This window comes from Camelus ferus, chromosome 5 (genome assembly GCF_009834535.1).
Source record: "Camelus ferus isolate YT-003-E chromosome 5, BCGSAC_Cfer_1.0, whole genome shotgun sequence".
NCBI lineage: Eukaryota > Metazoa > Chordata > Mammalia > Artiodactyla > Camelidae > Camelus > Camelus ferus.
Window position 1 is genome coordinate 66875702 of NC_045700.1, and position 14601 is coordinate 66890302.

General features: G+C 34.5%; 1 protein-coding gene across 8 annotated transcripts in view; it reads left to right on the plus strand.

Annotated features, from left to right (window-relative positions):
- The window catches only part of INO80D (INO80 complex subunit D), a 60067-nt gene that overhangs the window by 17159 nt on the left and 28307 nt on the right, over positions 1-14601 (plus strand). For all 8 annotated transcript variants that reach the window (XM_032480007.1, XM_032480014.1, XM_032480009.1 and 5 more), the window contains 2 exons: positions 797-1542; positions 7368-7476. In XM_032480007.1, the coding sequence (XP_032335898.1) occupies positions 797-1542; positions 7368-7476 (855 nt within the window). The remainder of the gene's footprint in view (positions 1-796; positions 1543-7367; positions 7477-14601) is intronic.

Below are 14601 nucleotides of genomic sequence, written 5' to 3' on the forward strand. Positions count from 1 at the left end.
TTTACATTACAAAAGTAACCTGCTCATTGTTGAAGACTTATTAATAGAGTCTTCATGAGCTTTGATTTTTAGTTCAAATCTCAACTCTGTCACTTTCCATATGGATGGTTTGGGGCAAGTTATTTAATTTCTATAAAAGTTAGTTTCCTCATCTGTATAAAGGGCATCATCTTGGTACCTAGTGTAGGTGGCTATTGAGGAACTCATTTAATCTATAATCACACCAACTAGTTTTATTATTTTATTTTCTTTTATTCTATTTTGTTGTATTTTCTCTGTCTCTGTCTCTCTCTCTCTCTCTGTGTGCGTGCGTATGTGTGTGTGTGTGTGTAACACAGTAGACACCTGACATCTTAAGGGTCATGCCATAAGATCTTTGTGAATCTCCAGATACTTGAATGACATTGGAACATATTTTTTTCTTCCTCCATAAGAGAATTTTCAGTGATCCTTTAGACTCTTGTGTTACTTTGTATGCTATGAATAGAGAATAACAAAGCGATGTTAAGAAGCAATAGCTGGGTGGTTATCCAGGGCCTCTCACTATTTGAATGACTTGCTTCTGTCTGGCAGCCTCTTCACATGTGCAATTCATATATTTGCTTTAGCAAAATTGCACAGACTGAGGGTTGCTTGAAAGTAGTGAAAGTTGCATATATTAAATCCACGAATACCAAAGAGTTATTTTAGTTTTGCATTTTTAACATACTAGGATTTACATTTTATGATGTGTAGTTTTATATTGTACTTTTCTTAATATGTATCCTGAACATTTACCCACGTGTGTATTTTTAAGGTACTGCAACAGCCACTTGCAGGTACTTGGCTTTATCCCGAAAAAAGAGAGGAAGAAAAAGAATGATCCTATAGATGAGGTGAAGGTCAGGCACCAGATGGATACCATGGCCTTTAGCCTGACGGTGCCCACGCTGGCCTTGAAGATGCCCAATGGACTGGATGGAATGTCCCTCTCTCCACCGGGGGCAAGGGTCCCTCTCCACTACCTGGAAACCGAGTTGGAAGACCCCTTTGCTTTCAACGAGGAAGACGATGACCTAAAGAAAGGGGCAACTGTGAGAAAGAAGTTGCAGAGCAAGTTGGCCCAGAATCGGCAGTGCCAGAGAGAGACAGAGATTTTAAAAGTTCGACAAGAGCACTTTAGTCCCCCTCCTGCACCTTCTCAGCAGCAGCCTCCGCAGCCGCACTCCCGCCTGTCACCTTTGTCCACTTCTTTAAAACCTCCACCGCCACCGCAGGGTTTAGTCTGCAAGTCACCTCAACCTCAGAACACCAGCCTACCAATGCAGGGAGTGGCCCCCACCACGCACACTATAGCACAAGCGAGGCAGTTGTCCCACAAGAGGCCTCTGCCCCTCCTGCCATCCAGTAGGGCTCCCATCGTGGACCCCCCCAGGACTGACCGGGTCCTTATGAAAGCCACCGCCTTCTCTCCACACTTCTCCTGTATAAGTCGACTGCAGAGACTGATGAAACTGTGTACCCAGAAACATCAGTTGGACACTGATCTGTTTCCCCATCTAGGTGAGTTATCTATTTTACCTGTATCAGATACGCATAATATAACAAAATGTGCTTTTTTGTACAAGGCCTTATTTTCATAACCTTCACTTATGGGATAGGGAGAGACTGCTTGGACAAAGTGGTCCAATGAAAGGTTCTGTATTTAGGTAAACCACCTTAAATGTGCCACTGGAGAGGATAATAACTGGTGAAGAAGATACAGAAGAAATAGAAGCTGGGAATTTAGAATTGCAGTTATAGCTTGTACTAGTGGTGGTGGCAGCAGTATTAAAAGGCACTTGTGTTTGGTTTTGTGACTCTAAGAGCTCAGTACCTGTGTGGCTAATGGAGTCCTCGACACGTCGTATCATAGGACCTTGGAATAACGATAGCATTCTTAATATCTGCCAACAGTTCCTAAAACAAAGACTTTTTAAAAAAAAAATTCTTAAAGCAATACCTGTTGATTTAAAAGTGAAAAAAAAATACAGATAAAACTTTAATGTAGTCACATGTCTATCTTTCCTTTGTTGCTTCTGAGTTTTCTGTCTTATTCAAGAAAACATACCTGACTGCAAGTTTATAGAGATATTCTGTATTTTCTATTAATAAGTTGATTGTTTTAGATCATTTAAAGCTTTAATTCACTTGGAGTTTGAATATGGTATGAGGTCTGATTCTAACTTTAGGAAAAATTATTTGTATAACATGACAGCAATAGAAAAATGGGAAAAAGATGGGAATAGAGGAAGAAGAAATATAAATGGTCAGTAAAAAAAATGAAAACCTCAATCCCCGTGACAGGGAACACAAGTTAAAATAACAGTGAATTACCATCAGTTTGGCAGAAATTATATCCTTTGTTGATGAGGCTATGGGATCTCATACATTGCTGGTGAATAATGTGACAGTATCTACTAATTAAAAGTTTATGTATAGCCAGCAAACTCACTTTTGTGACTCTATCCTATGGCTAAAACAAATATAGGAAGGTAAGGATATGTGTTCAAGGATGTTGACTGCAACATTGCTTACAATACTAAAAATCTGCCAACGACCTTTATAACCTGTAGGCAACCTTGAGAAAATTATTGTATATATGCATTTTATAAAATATGCAGCTACTAAAACAAAAAAAGAATGAAATCTGTATCTGGACCTGGATGTGTCCATGGTATATTAACAAGTAGAAAAAAGTGAAGTATTGTACTATCCTAGTTTTGTAAAAATAAATAAACAAGGGACACAGTATCTGCTGATCCAGATATAGCTAATACATGGGTAGATGTTTGCCTCTTTGGCATGAGCATAGTTAAAGTGTGACTGGATGTACACTGTCAGGCTGGTAACATTGGCTACCATGAGGGGATGGAATTGGACAGGATGTGGTTTTAAGCAGATAGGATTGATAACTCTTATACAGCTTTAGATTGTTTTACCTGTTATTAAACGATGTATGACTTTTGGTAATTAAAAAAACTAATAAACCTTAAAAAATATAGATAAGCAAGTAATAAATTAAAACATCCCAAACTTTATTAATACCCATTTGTTAATACCTTGGTATATTTTTTCAGATATATAAAATTAAGTTCCTGCTATACATACAGCATTGCAACCTATTTAAAAACTTTTTGTAATGTATTATCAAGTTAGTAATTTTTCATACACAACATAATTTGTCACAGCTGAATTCTTTCTCTAATTTAAATCGTTCCCAATTAATTTCATTACTAAGTGTTGTAGCTGTATAGCCTCACAGTAAAATAATTACCATCACATTTAAAATTTTTCCTTCAAATAGATTCCTAGAAGCAGAACTGCTGATTCCATGCTTTTGCACTTTTTAGGAAGGTTTTTGATATGTGTTAACAAATTTTCCATTAGACTGATTTTGTCAGTTTACCTTACTTTCAGCAGTGTAAGAGAATGACAGTTTCTCTACATCTATATAGTCCTGGATATTAGATATTATTATTAGTATTTTGCTTTTATGAATTTGATAGAAAATTTGCCTACCTTAGATCAATGTTTCTCAAATTTTCGACCTTAGAATCCCTTTATTTATACTCCAAAATTATTGAGCATACTGTAGGGATTTTGTGTATGTGAATTACACCTATTGATATGTACTGAATTAGTATTTTTAATTTCTCAGTTTTAACTTGTAATTCATTTAAAAATAACAAACTCACTACATGTTAACATGTTCTTTTTATGAAAAATAACTATGTTTTCTAAAACAAAAACAAATATAATGGGAAGAGCAGCATTGTTTTACGTTGTTTTACAAAATTTTAAGTCTTGTTTACTAGAAGACAGCTAGATACCTGCTTTTGCATTCAGTCTGTCCTGATGGGCGGTATTGGCTAGCAGAGAGAAATATGGCCTTACACATTTGTAGTTAAAAAAGGGAGGAATATTTTAATGGTTTTTTTCCAAGTAATTGTGGGTATTCTTAACTGATTCTACACCAAAACTTGACAAGTGGTAGTTTCTTAAAGATTAGTTGCAATGTGGAATCTGAAACTTTATCAAAGGTTTTTACATATTATTACATTAAAATCCATTGATTTACCTTGTACTTTGAATGGGTCTTTTACTCATGCATGATTTTATAATGCCATGTTTTGGTCATTTGGAAATACTGGTTTAGTGAGTTACACAGCTGTCCCAAATGTTAACATACTTCATTATATAAAAATTTTAAATCACATCCATTAGTATTAACAGCAACCTTATGAAAAGTCTAATTCTTAGGAGGTTGTCATACTCTGTGATAAATTCAGGTTTTCAAAAAAAAATGAGCTTTCAAGTGGAAATTTGAATGTTATTGGCAACAAATACCCTTCATTGTTTTCCTTGAAAGGTTGGTTTCACTGTGTTCATTTTAGGAAAAATGACTGCCAGATATCCAGGTCTTAGTACCCATAGTTTGTCTGTCAGTCACTCTTTCAAATAAAAATAGTGTTGAATGAAGAAAAAGCAGCTGATTCAGGTCACAACTAAGAGTCCTGCAATTGCCTTTCCTCCATGCAGCCGCCACACTCTCTCCAGATGCTGCAGAGGCACTTCACGTATTCCTCACATTTAGTCACACACGATGTCATAAAGACATGTACCCAAGAATCAAGACTTAATGAAATAAATAATCTTTAAGAAACAAGTGCTTTATCAAGGATAGGCTTAAAACTGTTTGTTTTTTGTTTGTTTGTTTGTTTGTTTTCATTTGACCGCAAGTCATGTTGTGGAACATCTATTGACAACTAGTGCAGTTTTATCCACTGTGGTTTTTTTTTTTTTATCATCAGTGCAAATGTCAACACAGTAAAAAAGGCAAATAAGATCTTAGTATTGTTTTAAAGATAGTGTTGACTTAAGGATTTCCCCTAAAGTGTTTCAGGGATCTTTGGGGATGGTGGGCCATACTTTGATGGAGAACTGCTATCTTAGATTAATAATGTAGTTTTGAATATTTGTTCATATGCTTTTTTTTGGACATACATATTTCTTACTTATTTTGCCTTTTCAATTTTTTATCCATTTTTACTTAAATACTTCTCTTTTTTATTAATAGGTAAGAGCTTTTTATACATATTTCATGTTAGTTGCAAAGCCTCTCTTCCCTCCTATTTGTTATTTGCTTTTAATATCTATTATAAAGGTGTTGGAACTTAGAGGTTAACATTTTTAAAATATTTAATTTATTTATTATTGTACTATTTATTTTATTTTGGCAGTGGTGGGGAGGTAATTAAGTTTATTTATTTTTGGAGGAGATACTGGGGATTGAACCTAGGACCTCATGCATGCTAAGCATGCACTCTACCATTTGAGCTATAACTTCCCCCCTCAGAGGTTAACATTTTTTAATGTATTCTCTCTTTTTTAGGATTTCTTCCTTTTGAATCAGGGTTCCCACCCCCTTGTTTGGGCTCTCTTCATTCCAAGAGTATATAGATATACTCACCTATATTTTCTTTTTCTAAATGTCTACCTCTTATTCCACCATTTACCCCTATCATCTACTAAATTTTTATTTATGCTTCTATTTATTTCTGGATGCTGGTAATTTTTTAGCTTTTGAAACCATGAAATTTTATGTTATGTTGAGGGCTGATTTTCAGTCCTTTTGAACAGAACTAAAACTTACAGAAAAAGTACTGTCTTTTTATTAAAAAAAAAAATTCAAGCATATGAGGGGCCCAAGTTTTCAAAACAAAGGTTATTTTGGAGAAACCAGAAATTGTGATGCACTATTATGACCAAGCATAGTCTGCACCCATGTCAGCAAAGAATACTTAAAGAAAAGCACAGTGTTTGATTGGCTTTTATAGTCCTGTCTTGTCTGGTGTCTCAATTATTTACATTAAAACTAGTGATAATGAAGCCAAGATCAAAGGTTTGCTTGATTGGACAGTTAATTTTATAACAAGAGAAACACTTCCGTCTTAGTTCTTATGGCTTAGATCTTGACTTTTTCAGAGAAAGCATACGTGCCTTAGTACACATTATTATATTTACATAAACAATAAAAAATAGCAATTCACGTTCTAATTTTTAAAAGTGCCTTGTGTCACTTTGTGTTCGAAGGATCTCACCTTTCAGCATCCTGAAGCTGATGGTGTTGTGATCACTTACTTGTTTTTTATTTTTTAAATTTAGTTTTTAACAGATTGCTAATTATTTTAGTTACAGAAAGTAACTTTTTAAGATGACCTGGCATTTTGGTTAGTCTTCTTGGAACTAGATTTGGGGTTTCTTTATGCCAGTGGCACTGTTACATAATTTTAAGCATTTATAATTTGCATTTCAGTTAATCTTTTCTTAATTGCCTTATTTGGTACATGTAAACACATTCAAATTATGGAAGAAATCTGTGAGGTCTTTTTTAACTATCCGTGTCTAATGAAAGTGGTCTCTTAATTTTTGTGGGTATCAATAAGGAAGACATAAGAGTATTGGTCATCAGTGTATCTAATTGATGTTTCATAGTGGTATGAGTATATTGAAGTTATATTGTCCACACACTGATGTTGTATGCAACATCAGTATTTATCAAGACTTCTTCAAGATACAAAACTTTTAAAAAGGTAAAACCTTTATATTGGAAGCTAACAATTATCCAGTCATTAAAAATAATAGTGTTAACAACATAAGCAAGTACGTTCATACTGTATTTCTTCCCTTTCCCCTCTAAGCTTGTTTTTCAAAATGGAGCACAAATGTGACAGCTATTGTTTAAAAGAACTAAAAGAAACCCCCAAACCACGTTAGAAATAAAACACTGCCTACCCTTCCGTCTTCATGTAGGGGTCAAGAGCCTGGGAATAAGTGGGTGCAGTCCTTTCCTCCAGAGGTGTTGGGAGGGTGAGGGAGTGTGCCTGCCTTTGACAGTTTATTCTTGGGCCCTTCTTTGTTGCGGTATAGAGTGAGTCCACTGGCACCTTTTTACTTGTCTGTCCTCAACATAAGGCTTCTTTTCCTATCGTCTTGAATATGGTTTATGTTTTTCTGACATTATTTTAGTGTATAATGTTTTGATACTTTTACCCCCTTTTTTGACTTGAACTCTCTTTGCTTGTGTTGTTTCTACTCCATTTGTGAAGCATCTGATGAAAGAAGTTCATCCATGGAATATAGCATTTTTGTTATAATGTCATTAAGTATGAGTGCATGTCATACCTTCATTATTAATATCTTTGTCCCAGAACAAGGATGAAACTCATCAGGAGGCATTTATTCACACCATGATGGTACTTGTTGTTGGTGTTGGGTAGCTTCTGATCTAAATTTAAAATAAACATGAGTCTTTTCTAACTTGCAACATCATCTCTCTGTCCCAGGTTTAGACTGGTCTGAAGAGAGTGGAGAAGAGCTGGAGGACTCAGAGCAGGCCTCACCCTACCAGGTTGCCTGGTCCATCCGAGAGACCCTCAGATACGGAAGACACACGTGAGTCCTTTTCCTTTTTGTTCTTAAATTCCCACTGTAGTAGATTGATTTCTCCCTGTATATGCTGATTTTAAAATATTCTTGGATGTAATTTTATCATCAATGGAGATAAAATAGATTCCACTTGGGAAGAAATGTACTCTGTTATTTGAGGAAAGCTGCTTTTAAGTTTTCTTGGTAAATTTGTTTCTGGAACTTTCCCAGTTATCACTAAAGGAACCAATTATAATTAGAATTGAAAGGGACCTTAGAGATTATCCGATTCCATTCCCTCATTTTATAGAGGAAGTCAAGGCCTTGATAGGTTAAGGAACTTGCCTGTGGTCCCGGGGCTCCTTGGAGTCTCACTGTCTGACTTCTTGTCTTCTGTGTTCCTTTCCCCATAGTAGCTGGAAATAGTGCATTTTACTTCACCTCTGTCTTCTGCAAGATTGATCCATTTTTTAATATTTCTAATGTGTTAAAATATTTTTCAAAATAATCTCATTAGAGGTTCTTGGCATCTGCCTTATCAGAAAGCTGTAGATTAATGCCCAGCCCCTTCAGTGCTAGTGAGAAAGCTAGTTCTCTTTCAGGGTCTGCCTTAGCGTCATCGGGATCTGCTTGGTGCAGTGTGACAGTGCTGACATAGATCCTTGTCTGGGGCCAAAAGATGACTCACAGACTCAGCTAATATTCTTTCTTTCTTTCTTTCTTTTTTTAAGTACGATTTGAATAGATGTTCAGCAAGATAGAGGGGAGACTAGCTATCTGCCCCAGGCCGACTCCTAGAATTTCACAGTATCACTGTATGGACATACATTCTAGGGTCTGTTTTTTTAATTTATAGGCTTACAGTGTGATTTGTTAGTACACCCAGAGGTGATTAGGCTTAGGGAACCGATTCACTGGAGACTAAGATATAAACCAAAATGCCAGTTCATAGTGAGAAATATAATCATTAAGTAGTACGAATGTTCAGAGCAAACTTACATGAGAAGGAAATTGTAGTCAGAAGCTTATTTGGGCATGGAATTAGAGCAGGGAGAGTTATTGAGGTATTAATGTCCAGTATCATTGAACTATAATAGCTTGATACATCTGTTTCCACTCTTGGGATTTATATCCCGTGTAGTTGTCCCTGTCTCCCCTGTCTCCTAGCGGGAGGATTGGAGAATGCTATATATCTATTTCTCTCTCTGAGGTTCCATTTTATATGGCATTCATGACTGTTAACTTAAGGGGGGAAGGTATAGCTCAAGTGGTAGAGCATATGCATAGCATGTCCAGGGTCCTGGGTTCAATCCCCAGCACCTCCTCTAAAAATAAATAAATAGACCTAATTAACCCCCTCAAAATTAACTAAATTAAAAAAAATAATAATTAAAAAAAAAAGGACTGTTAACTTACCATTAGCATCTTCTTGCTTTCAGATAGACGTACAATTGAGCTTAAGCTATCTAAGTTAGAGATCATTTCAATCACGCTTTCTAAGATTGATATTCATATCAGCTTAACTTGACTTGGATTTAAAAAAAATTTTTTTTTCTGGAGGGGGAAGTAATTAGGTTTGTTTGTTTGTTTTTAATGGAGGTGCTGGGGATTGAACCCAGGACCTCGTGCATGCTAAGCACACACTCTACCATTGAGCTATATACACTCCCCCCTGACTTGGGATATTTTGAATTAGTTTTACAAGTTTCTGTACATGAGGCAACACAAGTAAATATTCAGCACATTTTCATGGAATGTAATTGATAAATGGTATTTATGAATCCTGTTTTAATTCTGAAGATGTCCTGAACGTCAGTAGTGGGAATATTTGCTCTTGACGAATGTAGCTTTTTCTTTTTTCCTATATGGCTTTTCTATTTAACCAATACTATTTATTGAACGCTGTTGTTTTCCACTGCATTGGAACCCTTGACATTTATGTGTATGTCTATTTGTGCATTTTCTAAACTATTCCCTTGGCCTGGTTGTCTTTGTGCCGATACTTCAAAGTTTAAATTAGCTTATAATAGAGTTTATAGTCTTTTTAAAGAAAGCTTTTGGTTGTATTGTTTCTTTTTATTTTCTGTTCTTTATTTCATTACTTTCTGTTATCTTTATTATTTCCTTCTGTTTGTTTTGGGTTTAATGTTCTGAAGTTTTTAGGGTGATAGCTTAAGTTAGTTAAATCTGAGATCTTGTTTTCTAACATAAACACTTGGTGCCATACATTTCCCTCTAAACACTGGTTTTAGCTGCATCCCACAAATTTTTATATGACATATTTTCATTTTCATTCAATTCACAATGCTTTCTAATATTCCTGTTGATGTCTTCTTTGATCTATGGGTTATTTAGAAGTGATAATTTAGTTTCCAAATATTTGAGCATTTCCCAGAAATTGGTTCTTAATTTTATTGTACTGTGATCAGAGATAACACTTAGATTACAGTGTTCTATAAATGTTAATTAGGTCAAGCTGGTTGTTAGTGTTGTTCAAGCCTTCTGTATCTTGGGTGGTTTTCTGTCAGCTTGTTCTGTCAGTTACTGAGAAAGGGACGTTGAAATCTCTATTAAGGAAAATTGAGTATCTTTATTTTTAAACTATCCCTTAATATTATCTCATTTGCTTTGTAGCCAATAAAAACAACAGGTGCTTGGGTGTGGAAGATGGGGTGGGGCAGTGTTGGTGGAGAGCAGGACCACCAGCCATGGATGAGACTTGGTATCATCGTTCCCAGAGTTTCTTCTGCTGTCTTATTTCTACCATGAGAGTCAGAGCAAGTTCTTTTTTATTATTCAATTTGTTTAAACCAAAAAACAAAACGAAAACTCCCCAAAACACTCATTTTTCCCACTCCTCACCCCCTGCCTTTGCAACCACCAGTCAAGTTTCTGTATCTATGAGCTTGGTGGGGATTTTATTTTGTTTGTTTGTTTGTTTAAGATTCCACATATAAGAGAGATCATGTGATGTCTGTCTTTTATTTGTCTTTCTCTGTCCCACTTATTTCACTAGCATTATGTCCATCCATGTTGTCACAAATGGCAAAATTTTCTTTTTTTATGACTGAATAATATTTCATTGTATACATGTCCTACAATTTCTTTATCCACTCATCGTTGGATGGGCACTTAGGTTGCTTCTACATCTTGGCTACTGTGCATAATGATGCACTGAACATGGGGGTACTGATATCTCTCTGAGATATTGATTTCATTTCCTTTGGATATATATACCCAGGAGTGAGATTGCTGGATCACATGATAATTCTGTTCTATTTTCAATTTTTTGACGAACCTCCATGCTGTTTTTCACAGAGGCTGCACCAATTTACATCCCCACTAACAGTGTACAAGGATTCCTTTTCTCTACATCCTTGCCAGCACATATTTCTTTTTGATAATAGCCATTCTAACAGGTATGAGGTGATATCTCATTGTGGTTTTGATTTGCATTTTCCTGATGATTAACAACATCAAGCATCTTTTCAGGTACCTATTGGCCATCTGTATGTCTTCTTTGGAAAAATGTCTCTTCAGATCTTCTGTTCATTTTTTAATTGGATTGTTTGCTTTTTTGGATATTGATTTGTATGAGTTCTTTCACTTTTTCCTTCACACATTTTGTAGTTATATTATTAGGTGCATAAACATTTAAGATTGTTCCGTTCTCTTGATGAAGTGGTCCTTTTATCATTTATAAAATGACCTTCTTTATTCCCAGTAATAGTGTTTGCTCTGAGATCTTACTTTATGGGATATTAATATAGCCACTCGAGCTTTCTTTTGGTTACTGTTAGCTTGGTATCTTTTTCAGTACTTTTTCTTTTAACATTTTAGTCTTTATATTTAAAGTGGGTTTCTTGTTGGCAGCACATAGTTGAGTCTTGGTTTTTTTTTTATCTACTCTGCCAATCTCTGCTTTTTATTTGGGTTATTTAGAACATTTAAATTTAATGCGATTATTGCTAGTATTGGGTTTAAATCTAATCTCTTTTGTTCGTTTTCTATTTGTTCCATTTATTCTCTGTCCTTTTTCCTCTGTTTTTTTAAAGTATTTTTTATAATTCCATTTTATCGCCTTTCTTGGCTTATTGGCTGTATTCCTTTGCTTTATTTTTATAGTAGTTGCTTTAGAGTTTACAGAATACATAATTGCCTCAGTCTACCTTCAAGTGTTACACCATTTCATGCGTAAGAACTGTGTATGACAGTATACTTTTGTTTCCCCTTCCCCATCCTTTGTTCTATAGTTGTCATACTTTTACTTCTGCATATGTTATAACCCGCCACATTTTCAGTTTTTAGAGCTCTTTATTCTTTGAGTAGTTCCAGATTTCCATCTGATGTCATTGTCTTCTTACGAGTGGTTTCCTTTAGTATTTCTTGTAATAGTGGTCTTCTGGTGATGAATTCTTCCAGTTTTTATATATTTGAAAATGTTTTTATTTTGTCTTCACTTTAAAAAAGAAATATTTTTTTTGAGGTATACTTGACTGTGCCTTAATTATTATTTTTTTTTTCCAGTTCTGACTATGCCTTCATTTTTGAAAGATATTTTGGCTGGCATTAAATCGTAGGTTGAGTTTTTCTTCCAGTAAAGATGTTGCTCACATATCTTGCATTATTTCTGATGAAAAGCAGTTGTCGTTCACATCTTTGGTCAGGGAACATTATGTATCTCTTGTTTTTCTGACTTTTAAGATTTTTCTATCTCTTTTTTGGCTTTTTATTTTTTATTTATTTTTTAAAAATTTTATTTTATTGAGTTATAGTCAGTTTCCAATGTTGTGTCAATTTCCAGTGTAGTGCACAATTTTTCAAGATTTTTCTCTTTATTAATAGTTTTAAACAATTTGATATAGTTAGTTTTCTTTATATTTCTTGTTCTTGGGATTTGTTAAGTTTTTTGAATCTGTAGGTTTATAGTTTCCATCAAATTTGGAACAATTTTAGTCAAGTTTTCTTCAATTGTTTTTCTTCCCCTTTATATTTGAGAGACTCTAGTTATATATTTTAGAGTGCTTGAAATTATCCTACAACTTATTAATATTCTGCTCATTTTTTTTTTTCAGTCTGTTTTTTCTTCTCTGTGTCTCATTTTGGAAAGTTTCTATTGCTGTCTTCAGGTTCATTATTCTTTTGTGGAACCTAATTAGCCATTAATCCCAAGCAGTGTATTCTTCATATTAGACATTGTATTTTTCATCTATAGAAGTTTGTTTTGGGTCTCCTTAATATTTCCCATGTCTCTCCTTCACGTGATCATGATTTACTCTACCTTCTTGAACATATGGGATTTGGTTATAATAATGTTTTTGATACCTAGTTTTTACTGATTCTATCGTCTGTATCATTTGAATCTGTTTCTGTTGATTGATTTTTCCCTTATGGTTCCTATTTTCCTGTTTCTTTGAATGCCTGATAATTTTTTAAAACACTTTTTAATTTAATTTTATTTTTTAATGGAAGTTACTGCAGATTGGACCCAGGACCTCATACATGCTCAGTGTGTGCTCTGCCACTGAGCTATACCCACCCCCCTGCCAATTTCTTATCAGATACCAGACATTGTTAATTTTAATTATTTGATTCCAAATATTTTTTGTCATTCTTTAAATATTACTGAGCTTGGTTTGGTTATGTTGAGAAACAGCTTTTGAGGCAGCCATTAGTTTAGAGCTAATTTTACCTTACTATTGAGGCAGTAAGCTTCTGAGTAGTATACCCAGAGCCCTGAGTATTACAGGTTTTTCCACTCTGGATGGTGGAAACACAAATTCACCCTGGCATTGTGTAAACTGCAGGGACTTACTTGGTCTTCTCTTTTCGGGTAGTTCTTTCCTGGACTCAGTTATTTTTACACCCATTTGCACTAATCAGTATGAAGATGAAGACTTGAAAGGAACCCTCTGCAAGTATTCAGGGCTCTTCTTTCTGTGTGCCTTTCTTCTCCCCAGTACCTGTCCTGCTAATTCTGGGATTGGTTGGTTAGTTATATATAGATGGGCTGGGCAAATAATTATGTGTCTGAAATTTAATTGGGAGATGTAGGCTGGAAACCAAGTTTGTGTCTTTAGTATGTAAGTTGATGTTGAAGTTAGGAAAATGATTGAGAAGCCCCATTAATGAAATGAGGATTGAGAAGAGAAAGAGGAAAGAAAAAGGAGGCGAATGCAATGGGAGAAAGCAAGGAAGTAGAAAGTTTCAAAATGAAAGGAAAAGAAAAATAAATGAATTCCTTGTGTAAGAGATGTGACAGGAACTGAAAAATATTTGATGCATGTTTCCACATTAATTAGCCCAGATTGTATGTTTCTCTTTTTTTATATAGTGCTAGATTTGGTTTGCTAATATTTTTTGCCTCTATGATCATTAATAAAATTGTCCTATAATTTTCCTTTGTCTTTATTAAGTTTTGATGTCAAGTTTGTGCTAGCCTTATTAAATGAGGAGATATTCCCTCTTTTTCTGACATTTGGACTATTTGTTGTGTGATTAGAATAATTTTTTCTTTGAATATTGATAAGAACTCATGGTAAAACTATTTGGACCAGGACTTTTCTATGTATGTGTTTAATAAGTGATTGAATTTTAGTTAATGGATATAGGACTCTTCAGGTATTCTGTTTCTTCTTAGGTCAATTTTGTAAGTGATAGTTTAAAAGAATTTGTTCTTTTCAAGTAAGATTTACAATGTTTTGGCCTGAAATTTTTCAATATATATTCTCTTTTTAATTTTTGTTGTTTGTAGTTGTATCTTCCTTTTCATTCCTAATATTATTACTTTTTTTTTTTTCTTATCTTGATCAGTCGCACCAGAACTTTGCTATTATATTGGTATTTTTGGAGAACCAGCTTTTGATTTTTCTTCATTGTTCTCTTTTTTACATTTGCTTTCTATTTCATTAATTTCTGCTTCTTCTTTTTTTTTTTTAAATCTTATACTTTATGTTTATTCTGTTGTTGTTTTTCTAACTTTGGTAGTTAGATGTGGATTTCTTTTTATTTCTCCTTTTTAGGATTTGCTGGGCTCCTTCAATCTGTAGAATGGTATCTTTCATCAGTTCTGGAAAATTCTCAACCATTATCCAATGAAACAGTACCTTTACCCCATTGTCTCTTTCTCTCAAGTCTATCTTACATCTGTGT